This window comes from Nannobrachium achirus (assembly GCF_963921795.1).
Source record: "Nannobrachium achirus genome assembly, chromosome: 18".
Lineage (NCBI taxonomy): Eukaryota > Metazoa > Chordata > Actinopteri > Myctophiformes > Myctophidae > Nannobrachium > Nannobrachium achirus.
Window position 1 is genome coordinate 27,714,710 of NC_137825.1, and position 24,400 is coordinate 27,739,109.

Below are 24,400 nucleotides of genomic sequence, written 5' to 3' on the forward strand. Positions count from 1 at the left end.
ATGTACATTGGCGCCCTCAAGTGGCAGCAAGGGGTTACTGTTTTGATACTCACTGAACACTGAAGCTGATTGTAGGTAAATGTACAGCATTTGTAATCAGGGGCGATGAGCTGATCTTGTAAATGTTCAATCCCTTGCTTCAATATTTATAATTAATAATCTTGCATGGCACAGCATCATAACCATTGCACTGATTATTACAAATAGCTAGTTCACCAACTAAGCTTATAGGCTAAACAAAACATCACGTGACAGTATTCGTATGACTTACTCCTCGTTGAGGAAGTCAAAGGCTTTGCTCTTGTCGCTGGGCAGCTGCTGCAGAGTGCTGCTCCTCTTCTTCACCGACGGCTGGATCTGGGAGGTGGGGGCGTTGTACTTGACGTTCACCGGGGCGTCGCCCCCCGCCGGCTTCTTGGCCACCCCGCCCGACGAGCTGAACAGACGGCTGAAACTGGAGATGTGAGGGGGCGGGGCAGCGGAGCGAGGGACGGTAGAGGGAAGAGCACACACAGAGACACGTATAGAAGGGTGGACACAAGCAGTAGCAGCGGTCGGGTATATACTGTACAGTCAAGGGGTAACGGGGACTGGACTCCCCCCTGAGACACACCATGCCAAAGTCTGAACACCCAGACGGATGGCAGCAGTCCCATCAGAATGCGGATTCCACAGCATCAGGCCAACCGAGGCCAACCCAAGCTTTGAGAGCTCGTTTCCAATAACCCAGTGAATGGTGAGAGCAGGGGGTGCAGGGTTAATGGAGTACACTGATCGGGCTGTTAGTTAGCAACATAGAACGTAAACAGGCCTGACTGACAATGCCACCTACGTCTACTCTACAGCAAGCTGCACAGATACTGTACTCTATCATGCTTCTTGAAACAGCTCATTCCGTTTCAGACGTATCCGTCTTGTTTCACATAAAAAACACATACAATATATTTAGTAATGTTTGTGTAACTTGATGAAGCTTTATGACATTTCTGTCATCTTTCAGTAAGTAGTTTCATGTAGCATTATGCATAATTTCTGTGAATTTCAGCGCCCTAAAACATTGTCCCATTTCTCTGTTCCCTCCCCCTTCTAGCGGCCCTTGCAACATAACATACCTTCTGCACACAAGACATCACAACACCAGGCAAAATATAGAGGGACACAGAAAAACATGCAGGAGAGAACAAAGATTTATCACTTATCTTCTCTCCAACGTACCCCTCAGCAAATCACTTTGCATATAAACCTGCACCAAATGTTGTCAATTGTTCAACCCACACCAAAGTCACTCATGAAGTAACTCCACAAGAGGAGAGCCAACAGCAGGGAATGGCTGAGATTCACAATTTTCCACCGTCAGCATAATAATCACCATAAAGACTTTGCCTTTGATGAATTGCATTCATAGTGTGAAACGTGTTCCCCCGTTGAGATCTTTGAGTACGCTTGATGTCTTTGAACTCGACCAGGGGTGTCGCATACAAGCTCGCATACAAGCTCGCTTGTAGATCTGCTATTTCTGAAAAATCGTGAAAATGTGACCATCGTGAGTATATTTCAAATCCTTCTAAGGTTTTTCTTTTTCTTTTTTTCTTTTAGACTTATGTTTCTATGCCAGTGGTGCTCAAACCTTTTCATGTGAAGGACCCCCAAAATGATATGTATTTGGCCACAGACCCCCATCTCAAAATATTGAGTTCCAGGGACCCCCCCAGGAGCAAAGTTTTAGTTACAAATATTCGCTTAAAAAAATACATTATATTCAAAGATTATTTTTTAGAAGACATTTTCACAACTTCTCAAAAATAGCAGATGTGCTGTGAGCTTGTATATCTGCTATTTTTCAATGGCTAAAGTATAAAATAATTAAGCCCCCCCCCCCGTGACGCCCCTGAACTCAACAAAGGAACAAACTAAATTTGACACTGCACAGCGATCCAGGTGCATTCTCTGGCTGGCTCTCCTTTGCTAAGAGTTTGCTGTCAAGAGGAGATCAGAAGCCAGGCAAGGCAAGATTTACCTACATCCTGGAGAAATCAAACAGAACACATGAAATAAAAGAGAAAAGTAGAAATACAGAATGAAAGCATAAATCACACAGTAAATGGTTGACTGTAGCACAGAAGTGATGTCAAATGAATTAAAGAAAGGAGTTGAGGAGCTTACAATTGCCAGAGGCTGGATTTCTTCTTCTCGCTGAGAGTGGGGTTCTCTTTTGATGCCCTGACAGAGGGATGACAACCACATAAAATTAAAATAAATAAAAACTCTGCAAAGAAAAGGCCGGGAACGCATTTATTCCGTTAACGATTATTTTATGCTTTAACTATTGAAAAATAGCAGATCTACAAGCTCACAGTGTGGCACAGAGTGCTGTGCTGCAAATCTGCTATTTGAAAAATCGTGAGTCTTTGAAAATTTTGACCCGATTCTATAAGTGTCTTCTAAATCCCTCTATGGTTTTGTGAAGAACTCATGTTTCTACGTCATCAGTGGTTCTCAAACGTTTTTCATGTCAAACCCCATCTCAAAATATGATGTATCAGGTACCCCCCCTAGAAGAAAATATTTGAGAAAAGAATTGCACAAATGTTCACGCTCAAAAATACTAGATCTACAAGCCGCGCTGTGAGCTTGTATTATCTGCTATTTTTCAACAGCTGAAGTATAAAATAATTCCAGGTCTTAAATGGGTTAACAGAGGTGGTGTATCCGGACATGCCATACTCTGCTGTGACTCTCCTCACCGTATCATCTCTGTCCACCGCACAGCTTCCTGCAGCTCCATCAGCCTCTCCTTGTACTGGTTCCTCTCCATCAGCACTCGGGCCATCTCCACCCTGGTGAAGCGCTTCCGCTGTGCGGTGGGCACGTCACTCTGGAGGCGACACAAGGACAAGTTCAGGGTACCCTGACCAAGCGCAAGCGTAGGGCCTCTGCCCTACGCTCCAGCCAATAGCATTTGTTTGTTCACCGATCTCTGTGCCCGCAAAACTAGATAGCGATTTTGATAATTACAATGAATAATCATAAACAAAACAGTTCACATGAACAAAATTGATGTAAAATAAGATATCCGAACGGCTATAAATATATTATATGCACAAAATTACAATTAAAATACGTTTTCATGTGATCCCCTCTGCACTATGGACACCAACACTATAGTGTCCGTAGGCGATGCCTTGACGACTGCGGCTTGTGATTGGCTGAGCCACAGTTACTGGGGGCTGTACCCAGGCTTTTCTTTCTTGAATGAAATGCCTGGCTCCCGAGGCTAAGGTCAGGGTGACCCACTGGGCTGGTTAACCACTTGAACCTTTGATTCCTATTCTGGGCATGTCACAACACGCATATATATATTTGCCAAAAATGGCAAACTTTCACCGAAAATAGGCAATCTACCAGCTCACAAAAAAGCTTGTAGATCGTCTATTTTCTGTTGCGTGTGTGTGTTTTGGTTTAAGTGGTTAAGTATGAAAGCAGACTCCACAACATGCAGAGTGCGTCATGGCATGGCAAACTCACATCGTCTTCATTGTCGCCGGTCTTGACTTTCTGTTTGGTCTCTTCCAGTTCTGCTCGTAGCCTGTGTGAAAAATCAACATAGATTGGGAGCCGTGAGCAATGGGCATCCACGTGTAACTATGGTGACATTCTGGTTGTAACTATTTCCTATGAGATAGCCTGCTCACTTCTTCAGCTCGTCCTCCATCTCTTTGGTCTTCTGTTCCAGTCTGGTCTTGGCCTGAGTGACGGCTTCCAACTCCCCTCTGAGAACCTCCGTCTCACAGCTCAGCTCGTCGACCCGTGCGATCAGGTCGTTCTTCACCACGTTCAGCGCGTTTCTGAACACAAAAATGTAAAGAAAGGAATGAGAGAACCGTTCTGAATGACTTCGCTGAACAGAAGGTGGCAGCATTGTTCTATAACTTCCACACTAACCACTCTTACTACACTGATTCTTCAAGTGCAAAAGGAATAACCACCAGTTTCACAGTACTCTGAAGAACAGTATGGAATGCTTACTAGTTTTCAATCTCTGGGAGAAGGTCAGGGTTACACATACTTTGGAGTTAAATGCCCATGGCCACAGACCAGACCTAACCACTTTAACCTGGCATCCTTATTTTGGGCATGTCATTATGGGCAAATATGTTCAAAAAAGATCAATAGCTAAAAGTAGAGCAGCCATGTTTGCTAAAAAAAGAAAAAAAAGGGGGGGGGATCCTTACAAACCAGAAGCATGACGAATAAATGATCCAAAATTGCATTGGCGAATGATAATTATGTTACATCAAACTATTAATCTGGTGATGCCTCATTCGTATTAAAGGTTGGTGCTTTTATTCGTGATGAAAAATCGACCTAGTTGTGAACCTAGTTTATGATGTTGCTTTATCGCCATTCGCCACATAATTTAGCTTCCTGTGTGGCAGTACTCATTAAACTCATCAAACAGTTGTGAATTGATTGCACAAAATAAAGTCTCCCGGTGTGGAACGACGTTAAGGCTTGGGTGGTTAAACACTATTTAGTAGTAAGCAGTAAGAGCTGCTACAGCAGTGCTAACACTTACATTACTAATACTTGTATTAATACTTGTAATATTAGTAATGTACAGGTAAGTGTTAGCAGCACTGCCGTTTATCTTTTTATTATTATTAACAATAACAACAAATTTACATTATGCATTTGTACATACTTTGTCTCAAGAAGCTGAGCATTCTCCTGGATGAGATGTTCCACCTCACGGCCCATACCTAAAATTATTTTAGAAATACACATGAAAATCATTCTGTTGCATGTATAGAAAACAAACAAAAAAAACACAGGGGTAAAGTGAAACTCATGTCAGTCAGCACAGCAGACATTTCTGTTTCTTACCTAGTAAGCTGTAGTCTGATAGTCATGAATGAGAGATGATGCAAATTAGAGAGGGTTTATAAGACTGATTCATGACATTAGAATCAGAATCTAATATTTCTGTAAACTAATAGTTTCACTGGTAACGTCTCTAAACGTATTACAATGCATCGGAAATCAGAAACCATGCTAATCTACTTGAACACATGAGTAAGGTGTACACAAAGAGAATTAAGAGAAACAGTGGTTGACTCTATGTTGGTAAAACTACCGTCCGAAAAAGTATAAAATAGTACTTAAGTGGTTAAAGCATGACTGTTTACTACTTCAGCGTACTTCTTAACACCGAGTCCTATGAGAAGCAGGGTTCTTACCCAAAAGGTCGGCGCCTTCGTCCATGTCTGCTATGAGGTCATTTCCAGCCGAGGACAGCTCCTCAAACAGGGACTCTGTGTTCCGGTCAAACACCACGTTCTCCAAGGCTCCTTTAGTTGGTGTGCTGGCGGAATGAAAGGAAGAAATACAAAATGAAGAGATGTATTACAGGGGAATTTGAAAGATGGGGCTTTCACTTGAGAAAAACTGAAAAACGATGATAATGATCATATAACCCACCTATAACTAATCTATAAGCTGCCTTTATTAGACCTGGACAAGTGCAGTAAAAAGGACAGTTTAGTAATCATTGCTACTGTATAGAGCGTTTGGGTGTGAGTAGTGCGAGTCCATACACTCATTAGATTGAAAAACAAATGCTGGCTATCAAACCGAGTTTCTTGAAAGAAACACCACCACAAAGATCATATTTGATGCATTGTTCATGGAATAGTGAGACAAAATGGTGGAGTTCAAGTCTCTTCTAAAATCCAACATTCAGCAAAAGTTATAAAAAAAAAAGTTAGGATACCATTGAGAAGCAATGACTGCCCGAGTGATACTTTAGTACATTTATGATAATAACAATGATGCGTGACAATGCAAATAATAATGAATACTGTAGATAACGGCAGAGTCAATGATCAGTCTCTACCTGGTTCCTTGGCAGCTGCTGAGGTCCATGTCCAGCTCAGGAGTGGACTCAATGATGGCCTGTACCTCTGACTTCTCCAGGTTGTCCATTCCATCTAGCGGGACCAACGAAGAGAGAACATACACAAGTCTGATTCTCTAACTCAGGGGTCTTCAACAGGGGGGTCCTCCAAATCATTGTGTTATAGAAACCTTTTTTTATATTAACTACTTGAACCCTAGCGTCCATGTTCTGAGAACTTGAGCCAAAAATAGCAGATCTACAAGCTCACAACGATTGTAGATCGTCTATTTTAGGTTTGGTGTAGAGGGGGAAAAGACTCAGTCCAAGTACAGAGTGAAAGGTCAAGTTTATTAAGTATTGATAGTTCACGTGGTTAAATATCTGAAAACACAAATTGACATGAATCCAAAATACAATGATTGTGCTGTCAAACAATGAAACTAAATGGAATCTGTGATAAGGTTGTGGGGGTCCCTGCTTCATCTCTCTCTCAACTAAGGGCCGGGGTCCTTGGCCTGAAAACGTTGAAGACCCCTGCTCTAACTCTTTGAACTGACTGAGTGTTAAGCCACCACACCTTCATCATGGTTGCTATCAGAGCACTGAGTGTCACCTGTAAGGGCTGTGGAGTCCTGGCTGCCTCTGCCCTGCTGCCACTCCCGTCCATCTTTCACCGCTGAGATGTCCTTGCTGTTCTCTGGCTTGCCGTTGCTCCGGTCCAGGTTCCTGTTCAGTCCATCCCCTGCTCGCTGTTCCTGGGAGGCTGTGTCCTCCGACAACGAGGCGCTGCCACCGCGTGCGTATGACTTGGACCCTCCCCCTTGTGAGGACATGGGGGTCCCACCCCTCGAGAAGCTTCCTCGATTGGACCTGTTGCCTCCTCGGCTATTGCCAGACATTTCATCCTTTAAGTTGGGGAGAAAAGACGACAGCAGTCAAAACGGTTAAAGGCTTGGCCGTCTACGAGTGGACGATTTACGTCAATAACGTGCGAGATGTGCTCCACCCAAAACAACAAAACACTGTGACAACACTACATGCAACCAAAGGGGTTCGAATCCATTGTGGTACATCCGGTTTGGCCAACACAACTGGGGAAGGAAGCCTACGGGCTGGGGTGGGTGGTGCTGTCAGTGGGGGAGGGTGTTGAACGGGAGGTGTAGGACAGAGGGCTTGCATCCTCCCGGTGGGGTCTCCTCACTGGCAATTGAGCCAGGAGGGTACAACGTCACGTGGCAACACAGAAATGTGAGGGGAGGACATCATTGGCATGACTTCAATTGTGAGAAAAAAGGGATTACAATAATTAGATAAGTCACAATAAAAAAAGATAAAGTCACAAGGGATCACAATAATTGGCTACTCTTTAAAAAAAAAAAAAAAAAAAAAAAAAAAATACATCTAATCCATTCTGGTCCAGTATAAACCAGAGCCTATAATGTAAAAATGTGGTTAAGCGTCTTCCTCAAAAATCAGCTTTGAGAACAGAACCAAGTACTCCAGAATAGTAGAGCAAAGGTTAACACACACACACACACACACACACACACACACACACACACACACACACACACACACACACACACACACACACACACACACACACACACACACACACACACACTAGAATACAGTATGAGGAGATTTTGACTTGAATATAATATGGAATAATGAGTTCATAACCAGTGCAGTGGAGGACGTATAGATGTAGTTGGGCAATACTTTGACAAGATTACAACACAAAAATAGAAGCCAAACAAGTGTGCAATACAAGAGTAATGCAAGAGGTGGCAGTGCAGCACTAGCATGCGGCTGTCAGGGAGATGTGACCACATCTGTTATTTTCACATACCAGACTGCACTGCAATGTCATGCGATCAACAACACAACTAGTATGGAACATTTAACCAGGATCTGGATGCCAGGGTTGTGGTTTCACCTCAACTGCTACCTGCTGATGTTCAGTCTGCTGACTGGCCAAAGTCTCCAGTGAACTTTGACCATCCACTTTTCCCGGATACGCTGATGCAGACTCCGACTGATTGAAAGAGGTGTGACAATTAAGCCCTGACTTCACAGTGAAGGTCGGCGATCAGCATGAGGCAGTTTTTAAAATAAATCAAACAACGTTGACTCAAATGATATTGCTACAATTTATGGGACACTTCAAATGATTGAGGTAAATAATAATTCAGAACGTTAATGGGAGTTGTGTGTGAACATTTTGGTCAGCAAACCCTGTTAAGAAATACTACTACTAATAGTAATACTAATAATAATAACAATAAATAAAACAACAAATAGAAATCAAAGCAGTAAAAATAAAACCATGAAACACAGTAATGAGTAGCCGTATATAGTATTTCTGTCTTCCTTTGACAGTAAAGGTGACCATGTTGAGAATACCACTGAATGATGAACTAGCAGTTTATGGTGCCAGGCCGCAGGCTCTAAGGTTTCATCAGCTAATGGCCGTGGCATGCTGTGCAGACTGCAGAGCCTTGCTCGTGGAACTGAGACACACAATAGGATTACTATGAAGGATTTTACTAAAGCCCTATTCGATGGAACGGCATGTCACATTTCCAGCGCGGTTTGTTTCGATCCATTAATACCAGGGACTTGAATTCTATAAATAGTGGTACAATGTATAATGTATTTCATTAAAAGGTCACTATCAAGGTGTCAGTCAGTGCACCTTTCTCCCAGAGACAGGTGCTGCACGTTAAATTATTAACCACACGAACAACAGTGTCCCTATTCTGGGGTGAACATGTGGCATAACCTCACAAAGCGTTGCAAGGCGTTGTGAGCTTGTAGCTTGATTGGCTATTTTCAGAGAAGACGGGGAAAAAGGAGGGGACAAGCATAGACCCCTGGGGGACCCCAGTGAACTCAAAGTCCTGTTTCTTTCTCCCTTTACTCATGTACCTCTCCTTCTAGCTCCTTACAAGTCCCCCCCACACCACACACACACACAGAGCTCTCTGGCCTGATGGGAGTTTTCCTTCTCATAGCCTTTCTTCCTATGCTGGCGTCAAGCCTCTGTTGTTGCTATAGTAGCGCTGACCAGCCAATAAGATGCAACGTTTTCTACTCTGCCGGTTTGATAATACCACAGTCCCCCCACCCTCCACCCACACCCACACACCCGACACCGCCACTACCACCAACATACCCACCAGAGAGTGAGAGGCTGAGAAGAGTGAGACAGGACACACACACACACAAACACAGAGAACTGTGGAGGTGAAAGATGGCGACTGTAACTCTTTGGAGAATGTCAAGTCAGAGGATGCAACACAATGGTGTCTGTGTGTGCGCGTGTGTGTGTGTGTGTGTGTGTGTGTGTGTGTGTGTGTGTGTGTGTGTGTGTGTGTGTGTGTGTGTGTGTGTGTGTGCGCGCGCGTGTGTGTGCGTGTGTGTGTCTGTGTGCGCATGTGCGCATGTGTGTGTGTGTGTGTGTGTGTGTGTGTGTGTGTGCGAGAGAGAGATTCACTTTGCACCTCCATTGTGCTACACTACCCCGGGCCCGGTGCTGAAGAAACACAACCCGTAGAAAAGTAGGGTGAAAATCACATTAATCACATCCACATTATCGCTGGATGAGAGATTCAAAATAAGAGATTCATGATGAACGCTGCCTTGAGCCTAAAGAAAACCATTGTGTTAGAATGGCAAAAAACAGCGGTGTAAGGTTACTATGTACATTTACTTAAGTACTGTACTTAAGTTCAATTTTGAGGTATTTGTACTTTACTTGAGTATTTCCAATTTCCAATACTTTTACCGTAGTTCTACTCCACTACATCTCGGATCCAAATTTTGCACTTTTACCCCACTACATTTATTTGAAAACTTTAGTTACTAGTTACTAATTTTATACCTAGGCTATTTGAAAATAGCAGATCTACAAGCTCACAATGCATCAGAAATAGGTACATTTTGATGCCAACACTTTCATACTTTTACTCAAGTACATTTTGAATTACGGACTTTTACTTGTAACAGGGTATTTCTATATTGTAGTATATACTTTTATTTAAGTATAGAATGTGAGTATGTTTTCCACCACTGGCAAAAACACACAATAGCAGTTTGTGTTGATATACTGTACATACTTTGGATTCAGTGGTTAGCCTGTCACTTAATCCCTACAGTATATAACTGGTGAATAGCCAATCTCTAGCCAATCTACAAGCTCACAATGCATCCCGGTTCAACACGTTCTGAGCTCATGCAGATCAGCCGTTTTTGAACATCTCTTGCCTATGATGACATGCCCAAAAAAAAGGGACGCCAGGAACATTTAGACAGAGCCACACTGTTACCCTGGGTAACATTTTTGGGTTACCAGAGTTCAGACTCACTTTACCAGTCTTGTGATCAGCCACGTGATCTCAGACAGATGAACGGCCCAATCGGTAGTCATTTATATTCGTGATGGGACCTTGTGCACAGCATGGTTTCCAACGGCAACAATGTGAAGACACTGAAGACACTCAATCTCAGGGGTGTCACACCAAATTCGGATGGATTCACTGAGGGCCCCCCATGAATGTTCTTCATGGGGGGGGGGGGTTAACCCATTTAGACTGGGAACGCATTATTACGACATACAAGCTCAAGCGAGCTTGTAGATCTGCTATTTTTGAGAAATTGTGAAAATGTATCCAAGTCTTTGACACGTGAAGGACCCCCAAAATGATGAAGTATTTGGCCACAGACCCCTAACTCAAAATATTTAGTTCTAGGGACCCCCAGAAGCGAAAATTTGGGTTACAAATGTCCGCTTAAAAAATACATATATTCAAAGATTTGCACACATTTTCACTACTTTTCAAAAAATATCAGATCTAAAAGCTTGCAGCACGGCACTCGGTGCCGCGCTGTGAGCTTGTATATCTGCTATTTTTCAATAGCTAAAGTATAAAATAATGAAGGCCCCTCCGCCTTGGGCCCTAGTAACTCAGTCCCACTCCCCGCCCCCCCTTGTGACGCCCCTGCCACTTCTCTCTCCCCTCCATGATCCTAAAGGCAGGCCCCCGAATGGTACCACTTCCTCTCCTCTCTGGGATCCAAGCCACACGCGCACACTCAGACTGCTTAGCAATTCTGGACACGCCAATCAATCCTTCCCCCTCACTCTGAAGTGAATAGCATTGTACACTTTCCTAGGCCCTCTCTGGCGTTGAGCGTATGTTTCCAGACGCTGTCTGAAATGAAACTAGCGGTGATGTCACTGACTCAGATCCCTGGGAAAATGTAGTGTGTGAATTCACTCTCCTCACTCTCCAACTGACGGTTTTACGGTTAACATTTCCAACTTTACAGACAGTTACGGCTATCTAAAAAAAGGGAATCTGACTTCATATCAGATCTCCTGTGTCTATGTGTGCTAGGGCTGCACGATATGGTACATTTTTGTATATCTCTGTATTTATGCCAAATATTTTGTCATATCGATATACAATATTACAGCACACATTTCATATTCAATATTTTAATTGTTGCAACAGTGAAAACTAAGCATTATTCAAAAAACAGCATAATAACAAGTCAATATCCTGATTTTAAGTGCTATTGGGTTCCCACACTTGTTATTTGATATTCTATGTGTAGCAAAAGCAACGATATGGGAAAGATAAGGGTGATATGGGAAACAATATTGCCCATATCTTGTATTTTGCTATAGTGATATTGTGCATGGTCATACCTCGATAACGATACGATAGCGGTATATTGTGCAGCACTAGTGTGTGTGTGTGTGTGTGTGTGTGTGTGTGTGTGTGTGTATGTGTGTGTGTGTGTGTGTGTTACCTTGAGGCTTGTGTTAGAGCGTGGGTGAGGGTGACTCAGGTCGTTGTATCTCCAGGGTTCTGAAGGCGAGTCCACAGGTTCCCTCTGGAGGTCAGGGGTCATACCATCACTTCCAGGAAGTGGGAACAGACCAATGGAGATGGGTCGATCCTTCCTGGAGGAAGAGAGACAGAGAAACAACAATGACTAACCGCAAAAGAGAAAATACATTTATTTTTGTAAGAGAATTGACCGTAGCCTCAGATTACAGCACAACTCACAACTAACAGAAATATATGTATATATATGTATAGCAGTGAGAGGGAGAATACACATTCTGCACTGCACAAATAAACAGTTTCTGTTCATTATAGTGTGGATATGGCAGCCTTTTGCCTCATTTATGCTTCATTGTATGACGGTGTCATGTGACAAAAATAGCCGAGCTGCAAGCTCACATCGTGCTGTGTGAATGCGTTGCGTTATGAGCTTGTGAATTGAATATCTTCGGCGCACGACACTGTCATGACAAAGCAAAGATTCTGCTTTTTTTTTCCTTTCCACGGTGTGAAAGAAGGTCTGAAGGTTAGTGTGTGAGGTGATGAATAGACATTTTAATGTCTCTTGCATAACAGGTTAACCATCCCTTCTGATCCAATAGCCTCACAGTTAGAGACCTGCATGACCAAAGGAATGTCAATATATCATTCTACTGGAACTTATTACTATATATAAAAGGGCAAAGGGAGCATTTACTGGTCTCCGGGAGAGGGGAAATTGCTTTTTTGAATTCACCCAGCAGATGGCTGCTCAGATGGCTCAGACCAGCACATGTGGGTAAGCCAGGGTTTCCTGCAGGAAAAGGTCTTGACCAGGGGGGATCTCATTTTTTGATAATTCATTAATTAATTCAAGTAATTAATTTACTTAATTTTTTATATTAATTCTTATTTTTGCCCTATAAGAAACACATGAATGTGCCCATGATGACGGAAAACACAACTACATGCTATCATCCACATTTATGGTTAATCAACCAGCACTCGTGCCATATAAATAGAAGTTTACAGCACAGTAAAAAAAATATATATATATTGGTGTAAAGTAACTAAGTAGATTTACTTAAGTACTGTACTTATACTGTACAAAGGAGATTTTCAGGTATTTGTACTTTACTTGAGTATTTCCTGTTTTCAGTACTTATTTACTCCACTACATCTGGGATCCAAATATTTTACTTTTACTCTTACAAAGTTAACTTTAGTTACTTGTTACTTTGGTGATATAATTTTTTATACTATAAAACATACATTAATACATTAACTCTACTACTGCCAGATTATTTATTTATTTATTGGGTCTGGTGCCATCAAAAAGCGGCTTACCTTTGCGACGTTACTAGATAGATAGACATTTATTTATTTATTATTTTTATTTTTATTTTATTGCGCAACAATGCACTTTGGCAGACCAGGCAGCAGAGGGCGGCGTCATGCAAGAATTAATGTGAATTTGGCCGGTATGGCTTGCCATACATTGAGAGCAGTCTCTGGCCACAGAGCCTCAGGGCCAGAGAAAATCAACACGGAAGAGAATTGGTCTCCGTTGATGTTAACGCATAATGGATTTTTAAGACCATCACTGCGGGCGATGTGATTACAGTACACGGCGGCGCGACCCCTCATCAGCTTACGGACATCAACAAGGTATACGAACGAACGGCCGCATTGGCGCGGCGCGACCTCGAGAATTGGGGCGAACGGGAACGTCCGTAGCGGTATAAGAGTTAACATACATGAAGTTGTCCTTTAACTTCTTCGGTGCCATATGTAAAGTGGGACCTCTTATATTGCCGGTTCGCCACCAAAGGGTTAAAAAAATAGTGTGCACGCTGGTGTACGAATTTGTGCACATATGATGCACTATGCATGTACATGCTTTTCACAGCTTTCAAACAAAAAAATCCGCTTGGAAATCCGTTCAGGAATTCAGGAGATAGCAGCCCTTATGTTTTCTTCAAATGCAAACAAACATGGCTGCCATGTTTGAAAGATGGGGTTGGTATGGGGGTTAAACGCGTGATTCCTAAGCCCACCAGGATTGAGTTAAGACCCGCCTCCTCTCGATAATCTCAAGTATGAAAGTGCCCATGAACGTTAGTGCTGCTCGCTCAAGTGCAAAGTACCTACAACCTACTGATCCATTACAATAATACACGCAGCATAATAGGCCCAAAGCCATATCCAAACCATAACAATTTAACTGATAATCAGTAAGAGTTTTTATTTTGAGCACAGTAGTGACAAATTAATAGCTTTCTCAGTACGTTTTTCTCTTTAGCAAAGTTACAAAGTTTTCCCTTTATTAAGCACGGTACAATTAAGTCAGTTTCAAGATTTTTTTTGCACAGTTTATTTTGAGCACTGTAGTGAGAAATTAATAGTTGTGCATAGTGCAAATGCAGGCTTTTCTCAAGTACAAGTCTTCATGCCTCTGACTTTATCCACCCTCCATGTGTCAGGCAGGGATTTCAGCCACTCCTGGAAGTCCTCGCGTTTCCACGAGGCGGGTCTTAACTCAAGCCTGGTGGGTTTAGGAATCACGCGGGTTAAACATGCAATTTCGCGATCGCGATCATGCCTAGTACATTGTTGGAGGTCCAAATTTTTTTTTTAGAAAAAAAAAGAAAAAAAAAAAGATCTGGCCGGGTGGGGGCGCCTGGCCTGTAAAGTGCTGCAGGAAACCCTGTAAGCTGTTGGGGGTTACGTGTCTTGCTGGGTGAGCCGAGGATCGAACCAGCAACATTCAGATTCACCGACAGCCTCTCTACGCACTCAGCTACGGCTACGGACGCCCCTAAAAGCAAATGAAAGTGCAAGTGACTGACTTTTTAATACATAACATCCTCGTCCATGTTTGCCTCTGTAGACTCCCATCCAGGACGTGTCTCCTCAGGAGACTTGGCTCTGATCTGAACCCATTTGATTTGGTCTGATTGCGTTAGGAGCCCGTTGGCAAACACAAGCCCTTTCTGATGTCGACCCCAGGCGAACCCATGACGATCCACACCAAAGGCCACTATGCCGGCCAGTTATGTGTTGCGGATGTGTAACCAGACAAACAGCAAGATGTAATTGAGTTGAGATCTCACAAAGAAGTGTTTTGGCAACGTCTCATTTGTAGATGGCTTAGCACTCATGTGGTGTTCTGATATCAACTGGGTGCATCATAAGCTCCATTACCTCTACTCTGCTAGCTGTGCCAACAAACACCACAGGGCAGGGCCATTGGTATCTGCTTCTACAAAGTCAAATCCTCAATAAGAACCTAATTTAACTTTCAGAGTTCCATTTTGTATACTCTCAGAGTTACAAAAGGATAAATTAACACTGAGGAGAATACTGTATTATAGATTTGTACTGCGATATCTATGTAATTGTGGGCTCGCCTGAAAGGCGAGAACACTATGTTATCGTCATTATTTATAGATTGAGTTCCGTCGCGTGAGTTCCGTCACACGAGTCCCGTGGCAGACAGTACAAAGGCAGGGCCCTTAACCAATGAGGTGCAATTGAGGTGTGGAAAATCTGGGAGTGGTGTTAGCTGGAGTATTGGTTGAGCTTCACATGACGCACGCTGTCGAATATAGTCACGAGCGAGCCCACATTGTTTCGGAGGAACAGTATCTCTAGTTATTATTATTTTATGTTTAAGGTCAACACACACGCCCACACACAACCAAAAGTCTAGACTGCAATATAAGCTAGTACCACTGAAAAATCAAGATATACAATATTATAGTCTTTTGGTAGCTATTGCAATATCACGATATGTTGCGATATTCAGTATGATCGATGATCAGACCAAGCCATCACTCACACACACACACACACACACACACACAAGTGGGGGGGAAAAAGCAGACGGGTTAACCACGAGCCAATTTCAAACCCAGCTTCCCGTCACAATGACCCAACACCATCATGGGTACAGTGGGATGAGAACAATGGCTGCCATGATGAAAGCAGCAGGCAGCAGGCACTATTGAAACCCAGGACCCAGTAAACAATAGACACACCACCATATTGAGAGAGGCAGAGGTCACATGCAGGGCAGTAATGATGACCAAGGCTGTCTTTTGTTCTAAACTGGAGAGGGTGGCAGGGTTTAAAAATCACCCATTCAGTGACGGTTCCCCATACTCCAGAAAGTTTACAGTTACAGTTTAGGCATTTAGCAGACGCTTTTAATCCAAAGTGACTTACAATAAGCAGGTAATACATCAATATAATATGTCGGTACATCAACAACAATACAACAAATGCACAGGAATATCAATCTAGAAAAAACATATGATAGGTAGACCACACACCTAATCAGTAAAAAACTTTTCTAAAACCTAAAAACACTATCTAGCTTCCTGTGTGGTCATCGAGGTTTACAGTAGTGCTATGGGTTTAGATGGAGTCTGAAGAGGTGAGTCTTCAGTCCAGGACGGAAGCTAGGGAGTGAGTCTGTAATTCTAAGTGCGACAGGGAGTTTATTCCACAGTTTGGGGGCCAGGTGGGCAAATTGTCTCATAGGGAGGAGGGTAGACCTATTTCTAACAAACTAAAGTCTAGTGAAGAGTGAGGAAGAGTTTCATTTTATTACCACTGAGGATGTCTCGTGCAGCCTACTGATATATTTGGTGACTGAATTCAATAAATGGGCTATAGCTGGGTGCAAACTTCTCTGAGAATAACAGAATCGCAGAACCAATGCAAAGAATTCAGTGCGGTCTGTGATATTGGGACGGTAACAGGACTGGTTTTCATAGTAGTATGTTCATGAGCACTGCCGTTTTTCTCTGCGGTCCAAGCCTCTTCAATGAATTTACATGTCTGTAAACGTAACAGTAGGCGGAGACCTCTGATTGTCTGGCTACGCAAGACTACCACTGAGATCATGTTTACCAATAACAGCTCATTTCATCGTTCTAAAAACAGAGACATATGTAAAGTCAAGAGTAAATCGAAAGTACATAGACAACTCAGTATTGCAGAATGTATCAGGTGTATCACAATCAAATGTGTTGTCATAATTGAGTAGCCCTAGTGCATGACAGTTCCCTCAGGTTGTCTGGCCTCTGTCTCTCTCTCTCTCTACTGACCCACTTATCAGCCTGCAGACTCATACAGTGTCTGACTACAGAAAACAGTCTCTGAATGGTCATAACAGTGACTGCATGGTTACCAGAGAATGCAGACATGCGAGGAGCAGAACGATGAAATATAATGCATTGTGTGTGGAGATGACGCATTGGTTTAAGCACTTTCAAACCCATGTTCCTATATTGGACATGTCAGTAGATAAATTTCAGAAATGCTCTCACACAAACACACACACCCGCGCGCATGCACATGGCTGTACCTGCTGGGTCTTGGTAAAGCAGACAGGGAGGGCAGGGCAGGTAAGCCTCCGGTAGAGACGGAGTAGTGAACTAGCAGCAGCACGGACAGAGAGACCAGCACAGCAGAGTTGATGACGACTGCTCCCCCCACAAAGCCAAAAACAAACAGGAGCATACACCCGGGGCTCATGGCCCCCCCGGATCACCGGCCCAGCACCCCGCCAGGGACCAGGGGTACAGCCAGGGGGAGGAGGGGAGGGGGGGCGGGGCAGGGTGGGGAACTCGCGAGCAGGACAGGTCTCCCGTCAGGTCGTTCAAAAAAACATAACTTCCTGGTTATGTTGGAGAGACCGCTTCCAAAACAACTCCACAGATGTGTGCTGCCGTCCACTAGAGTCCGACCGCAGCAACACTCTTCCTGCGTCCTTGTATAAGTGGGAGTCAAGAAGAACCAACGCCAGCAGAGCACCAGCCAGTGATGCTGTGAAAAGCTCAGGCTGGAAAGAGAGAAAGCGAGTAGTAGCAGGAGGCAGAGAAGCGATCTCGCACCACGCAGCAACCACAATAACGGTAATCCCCACTCTCCCCCCCTCCCAATCAGCCGCGATAGAGACGGTAGCAGCAGTGGCACAGTCTGCTGTAACGGGGGCCTGAGAGAGGCTGTACGGTAGCAGAGACACAGGCTGGCGTGCACACCTCACTCTGACATCATTCAGAGGAGGGAGAAAGAGAGAGAGATTGGAGAAGAGCTACTGGCTATGCAGCAGCTGCTCTCCTCTCCTCCCCTAGTCTTCAGCAGGTGATCCTTTTCATATTTCTGCCTTCCTTGGCTGAGCTGCGAACTCCGTCACTGACTAGTCTAGAATCCTCTGTCGCCCTCCCCTCTCTCTCTCTGCGGGCACCCCCGTCCCCAACCCTCACGCACACCCTCCATGCCTCCCTACCCCCCTCCCCTCTCTCGGATGCTGAGGCAGCTTGTTCCATATGCCTCCTGTCAGCCTGTAGTTTATCGGCTGTGAATGGTCGAGTGTGAGTGCAGGGGACAAGAACAGTGGGAACTAGCAGCGTGTCGTCATTAACTGAAGGAGTAGTCTAATTGTGCTCTGCTCTCCTCTTTATATTGTAATAACATGCTGTACTTGTTGGGCTCAGGGCTACTGTAATGCGTGCGTGCACACACACACACACACACACACACACACACACACACACACACACACGGTCGCGCAAACACAGAACGCAAAGTTATAATGGACTTTTTAAACGCATAGCAAGCAGCAGACACAGCAAGGCTGGCTGGGGTACATGTAGTATAGTCTTTCATTTCATTTCAAAAGCATCTTTCATCAATTGTGTCGGTTACATGGATGTTCTCGTACATTTGTCTTCTCAGTGGATTGGTAAATCGATCTGAAATTAATATATTTTAAACCTTTCCCAAATGCAAGCTGTTTATTAGCGTTCTTCCCCTGGGTTACAGCAAGAGCGATCTCTTCTGGCGTCCCCGACCCGGGGTCGCATCCCCACAGTTTGATTGATTGATTGAAGACTTTATTAGAAGTTTGCATAGGAAAAGGTACAGTTTCATGACGGTACAGTTCACTGGTATAAGGTCAACTAAAAGGAGAACCTAGAAAAGCACTTGGCTTATTTGCACAGGAAACCATTGAAATTCCCCCATCTCAAATAACATTGAATGACAGACAGATAGAACACAGTACTATGCAGTAGATATAGTCGGGAACAAAAAAAGAAAAAAAAAAGAACAGTGCAAAAAAGAGTACCGGGTAGGTACAGTAGGTAAATACAAAGAAGGGTCAGGGGAGGATAAGGCTGGGCTAGGTTTGTTTTTACCAGTTGCGAACAGCTGCCGCCCACGGTGGGGACGCGACCCCACGAGGGAGCGTCCCAGTGAGGGGACGACGCGTCGGCGTGTTAGAATTTCAACAGTGTTAGTTTTACTGAGGTTGCCTGCGCTCCGTTCCCCCTTTAGGACGCGACCCCAACGTGGGGACGCCACCCTGGGTTGGGGACGCCAGAAGAGCTCGCCCTCCCTCATGGGTTATGGGATCTGGAGTTGCAGTTGCAGTCTCAAGTCTGCACATTGTTTGGGTGCACTGCACGCATACCCAGGAGTGGAATAGTTATCATCATTATCGGAATCAAACAGTGATTATACATTTGTGGATGTATGACTTGTATAAATGTATGTGAGATGATCAAATAAACAATGAAAAAACAATAACAATCAAATAAATTGGTTGAAATGTGAACAAGTAAATATCCAATCAATGCTCTGTTAGATTGGTGGAAAATTCCCAGGCTCCAGTACAGAGGCACTTTCCATCACTAAGCAGAACAAAAGCTGTTTTCCCAAAGTAAGAAGAGCATGCTAATTAAGTTGTATAACCCGCTCCGTTGTCAAGAAGATTAATACGCTTACAAAACTCACAGGGAATGTACAGTAATTTCACTCTCCTCATCTCTCTCATTCACTAAGCATCCTTGAGTTTCTTGAAAGGCACTGTATAAGTTCAAGTTATTATCTCAAGCACTCTTTCTCCCTCTCGCTCTCTCAGACACACACTAGGTCACAACTGTTGTGTGTAGGTGTTATACATTTACAACACAACCTATGCAATTATTTCACAAAATACAGACAACATGGACTGATGTACTGTAGCAGACTGCATTCAAAGGTGCTTTTTCTCAAAATACCAGCAGAGCGCTCTAAATGGTGCCCGCCCAAATAATTAAGCACATAAGCAAGCATTAGTGCACAACTTTGTCTTCAGCTATATTACATTTGCAGACTGAGACTGTAGACTTTTCTGTTACAGAACAAAGATCGTTCTATTCTCATAATATTCTCATGTCCTTTTCCTGCCAACATCACCTGATAGTTCATTTACAGTACGTAAATACAGTATCTACCAGTTAGATGCCTAAAGGGCGAGGCCGCACCATGTCTTGGCCATCTGGCCAAAGGGATTTGGTTCCCCTGGCATCACAGGGATCTCCATATATGGCAATAAAAGGAATTTGGTTCCCCTGACCTCACAGTGATTATATATTGTGGCATTCAGAGATATGGGCTTAATATTGATGACATCATGGATCTCCATATATGGACATGAAAGGGGTTTGGTTCCCCTGGCAATCAAAGGGATCTCCATATATGGCAATAAAAGGGATTTGGTTCCCATGACATCAAAGTGATGACAGAGCGTGATGTCAGAGTGTGAGAGTCAATCAACAAAAAAGACAAGGGTTACCTGTCCGGCCGTCCGGACAGACACAGACAAGATGTGACTGTTCTGATAGTAAACTGCGACCTACGGTCTCGATAAAGCTATATGTGTGTTGTTTTTAACTTCCTCTCTTCCATCCTACTTCTGACCTACTTCTAGCAGGCTGCAGAGCTCGCCTGTAGGGAGGAAAGTATGTGTAGGAATGAGTGGAGGGTCCGTTTGGTCAATTTCGTCTTACTATTTGAAATTTCCAATCAATGGGAAATTTGTATTCACAAAACAAATTAATAGCCATATATGGAGATCTGTGTCAGTCCTCGTCCCTTTCATGCCCATGTATGGAGATCGCTGATGTCATCAGTATTAAGCCCATATCTTGGAATGCCCATATATGGACATACTGTGGTCTATGATGTCAGACATCTATGATGTCAGTCATCTGCATATTTGGGAAAATGTTAACTTTTAATTAAAGTCAATGGAGCAAATTAATTCACGAATACACGAAAGAGAGAGATTTATTGCGACCGTCAGGGAGCAGTTTACTACCAGTAAGACTCCCTAATCGGGAGATAAGCGACCGTTGGTCGCTTATCTCCACAAATATCACAACCTCCACCTCTCACGTCATACGGGTAGCCATAGTTACACCTGGAATGTTGAATCTCCATATATGGAGATAACCTACGCATCACACAAAGTCTGACCTCACCAGCCCATACTTGGGCATGGACGACTTATATCTCCATATACGGAGATGGCCATATATGGAGATACGATGACATCACAGAGTCCACAGCTGATGATGTGGCGTGATGTCATACAATACACAAACAAGCCCTATATAAAGGGGCAATTCTCACCAGGGAAGAGAGCATTGCCTGGAATGTTGAATCTCCATATATGGAGATAACCTACGCATCACACAAAGTCTGACCTCACCAGCCCATACTTGGGCATGGACGACTTATATCTCCATATACGGAGATGGCCATATATGGAGATACGATGACATCACAGAGTCCACAGCTGATGATGTGGCGTGATGTCATACAATAAACAAACAAGCCCTATATACTGATGCGATCCGATGACATCACAGAGTCCACAGCTGATGATGTGGCGTGATGTCATACAATAAACAAACAAGCCCTATATACTGATGCGGAGATATGAGCAGGGCAAAGGTGTGACGTGTGACGTGTGACCGACCGACGGACGGCCGGCCGGTGGAGGTTTTCATTGCGACCGTAAGGTCGCAGTTTAGTATGAAAACCTCCACCGGCCATCCGTCGGTCACACGTGCGGTCGACCGCACGTCACACGTGCGGTCGACGTGTGATGAGGTCACGATGAGTCATCTATGCCCAAATATAGATTTCTAGGTCAGATGGCCCATAGAGTTTGTGATGTCAAACCTAGCAACCCAATATAAACAAACCTGATGTCAGACCTGAAGTATCCTTTTATACCCATATATGGAGATACAGAGATCTCCATATATGGGCATATTAGAAAGCCCATATATGGGCATATACGGATGACATCAGGGATATCCATATATGGGCATAAAAGGGACAAGGGCTTACAGTTAAGAGATCTCCATATATGGGCATATCAGAAAGCCCATATATGTTCATATACTGATGACATCAGGAATATCCATATATGGGCATAAAAGGGACAAGGACTTACAGTTAAGAGATCTCCATATATGGGCATAAAGGGACAAGGACTGTTACAGTAGATATAGAGATGTCCATATATGGGCATAAATGAACAAGGACTGACAAACACTGAGATCTCCATATAACCTATGGGAATATAAGGGACGAGGACTGTCAGCTTGTAGACCTATTTTCTAAATATTGTTGCACATTAAAAACTTGAAATGGGTCGTTCTGCATAGTACTTGGGATTTGTTGATGTAAATGTTCACATAGAGTGTAATAATTGGTAAAACAAACTTTTGGCCTATTTGTGGAGATAAAACGGTCGCTTATCTCCCGATTAGGGAGTCTTACTGGTAGTAAACTGCTCCCTGACGGTCGCAATGAAAACCTCCACCGGCCGTCCGTCCGTCCGTCACACGTCACACGTCACACCTTTGCCCTGCTCATATCTCCGCATCAGTATGACATCACACCACATGTGTACACAAACCTTTGTGTACGTTGCTGTGGCAACAGTCTGTTGTTGCTGGTCTGTTAGTGTACGTTAGCAACCACCTTAGCAACCATGGTTTTACCCTAGCAACCAACTGATTACCCTAGCAACCAACTGTTTACCATAGCAACCATGTTTTTTTACCCTAGCAACCAACTGTTTACCATAGCAACCAGATACGCAGAGCAGGTATCTCCATATATGGGCATAAACAGGTGACATCACACTTATGTCAGATACTCAGAGCAGGGATTTCTCCATAATATATGGGCATAAAAGGGATTCTGTTAGGGATCTCCATATATGGGCATAAAAGGGATTCTGTTAGGGATCTCCATATATGGGCATACAAGGGATTCTGTTAGGGATCTCCATATATGGGCATAAAAGGGATTCTGTTAGGGATCTCCATATATGGGCATAAAAGGGATTCTGTTAGGGATCTCCATATATGGGCATAAAAGGGATTCTGTTAGGGATCTCCATATATGGGCATAAAAGGGATTCTGTTAGCTGTTAGTGATCTCCATATATGGGCATAAAAGGGATGCTGTTAGGGATCTCCATATATGGGCATAAAAGGGATTCTGTTAGGGATCTCCATATATGGGCATGAAAGGGATTCTGTTAGGGATCTCCATGTATGGGCATAAAAGGGATTGTATCCCAGATGATGCCCTGTTAGGAGATCCACACTAACAGAATCCATATATGGTCCTACCGACAGCTGCTATAAGCCAACCCTGGCGATAAGGTCTGAGTCGAAGAAATGCTTCTTTCCTGGCAAGAATTGCCCCTTTATACTGTAGGGCTCGTTTGTGTATTGTATGACATCACGCCACATCATCGGCTGAGGACTGTGTGATGTCATCATATCTCCATATATGGAGACATAAGTTGCTCATGCCCAAATATGGGCTGGTGAGGTCAGACTTAGTGTGATGCGTAGGTTATCTCCATATATGGAGATTCAACTTCAATGAGTAACCATGGCAAACTGTCAACTGCCCGTATGTCTTGATAATTGGTAAAACAAACTTTTGGCCTATTTGTGGAGATAAGCGACCAACTTATCTCCCGATTAGGGAGTCTTACTGGTATAAATTAAACTATATATAACGTATATCTTAGCAAAATGCAAGGAATCGATTCCCGATGAAGCCGGTCGATTTGACATATGGCCAAGTGCATGCCACCGAAAATGTGGGAGGAGTAGCTCTGCAAAAAAAAAAAGAAAAAAAAAAAAGGTTTATCTAGGAGGGGATGACAGTTATTTCATCCCCAAACCAGAAAGTCACAGTGCAACAACCTCATTCATGGATTATCCAACGTCATGTGAGCACTCCCTCGCTGAGACAATTGTGGAAATGATTTGAGACATGAGACATAATTTAAGTCATGAGGCAGGCATCCTGTTGAACCAAACGTTCCCCACATCGATGATATGATATAATAATTTCCTTTGACACCCGGGCACACTACAGGAAATCAAGTATGCGATAAGGTCTTGCTGCGCGGTCATTATGGCTTATATGGACACGACAAGCTGATAATTCCCCCATAGCACTTATTACCCGGCTAATAAATACAATTAATAATTTGACTCAAAACTAAAAACAAAACAAAGTATTTCCTTGTTTACAGACTGCTGAAAGTATTCCACACGGTCGCCTTGGAAAACAAGGAAGCGCTGATCAAATAGAATCCATTTTCTGATACTGTGTTGTCTATTTCTCGCCTCAAATGTTTCTAAAAACATTCTTGAGAGCAACGTTTAGTTGTAAATGACGCTGTGTGTTTGTTTACATGGCTGACATGTTGGATACAGCACTACATTTACACAGTGCAGCCTGAATACAGCAGGTGTTCTGAGCAGTTGATTAGGCAGCGGTGCAT

At 43.5% G+C, this 24,400-nt stretch overlaps 1 protein-coding gene across 1 annotated transcript in view; it reads right to left on the reverse strand.

Moving 5' to 3' along the window:
* The window catches only part of spag9b (sperm associated antigen 9b), a 59,390-nt gene that overhangs the window by 13,442 nt on the left and 21,548 nt on the right, over window positions 1–24,400 (reverse strand). Inside the window, exons 5-14 of the mRNA XM_080746928.1 lie at window positions 11,717–11,870; window positions 6,510–6,801; window positions 5,894–5,987; window positions 5,238–5,362; window positions 4,703–4,760; window positions 3,693–3,845; window positions 3,526–3,586; window positions 2,745–2,875; window positions 2,164–2,220; window positions 272–454 (exon numbers count right to left, since the gene is read on the reverse strand). Coding sequence (XP_080603054.1) covers window positions 272–454; window positions 2,164–2,220; window positions 2,745–2,875; window positions 3,526–3,586; window positions 3,693–3,845; window positions 4,703–4,760; window positions 5,238–5,362; window positions 5,894–5,987; window positions 6,510–6,801; window positions 11,717–11,870 — 1,308 coding nt within the window. The remainder of the gene's footprint in view (window positions 1–271; window positions 455–2,163; window positions 2,221–2,744; window positions 2,876–3,525; window positions 3,587–3,692; window positions 3,846–4,702; window positions 4,761–5,237; window positions 5,363–5,893; window positions 5,988–6,509; window positions 6,802–11,716; window positions 11,871–24,400) is intronic.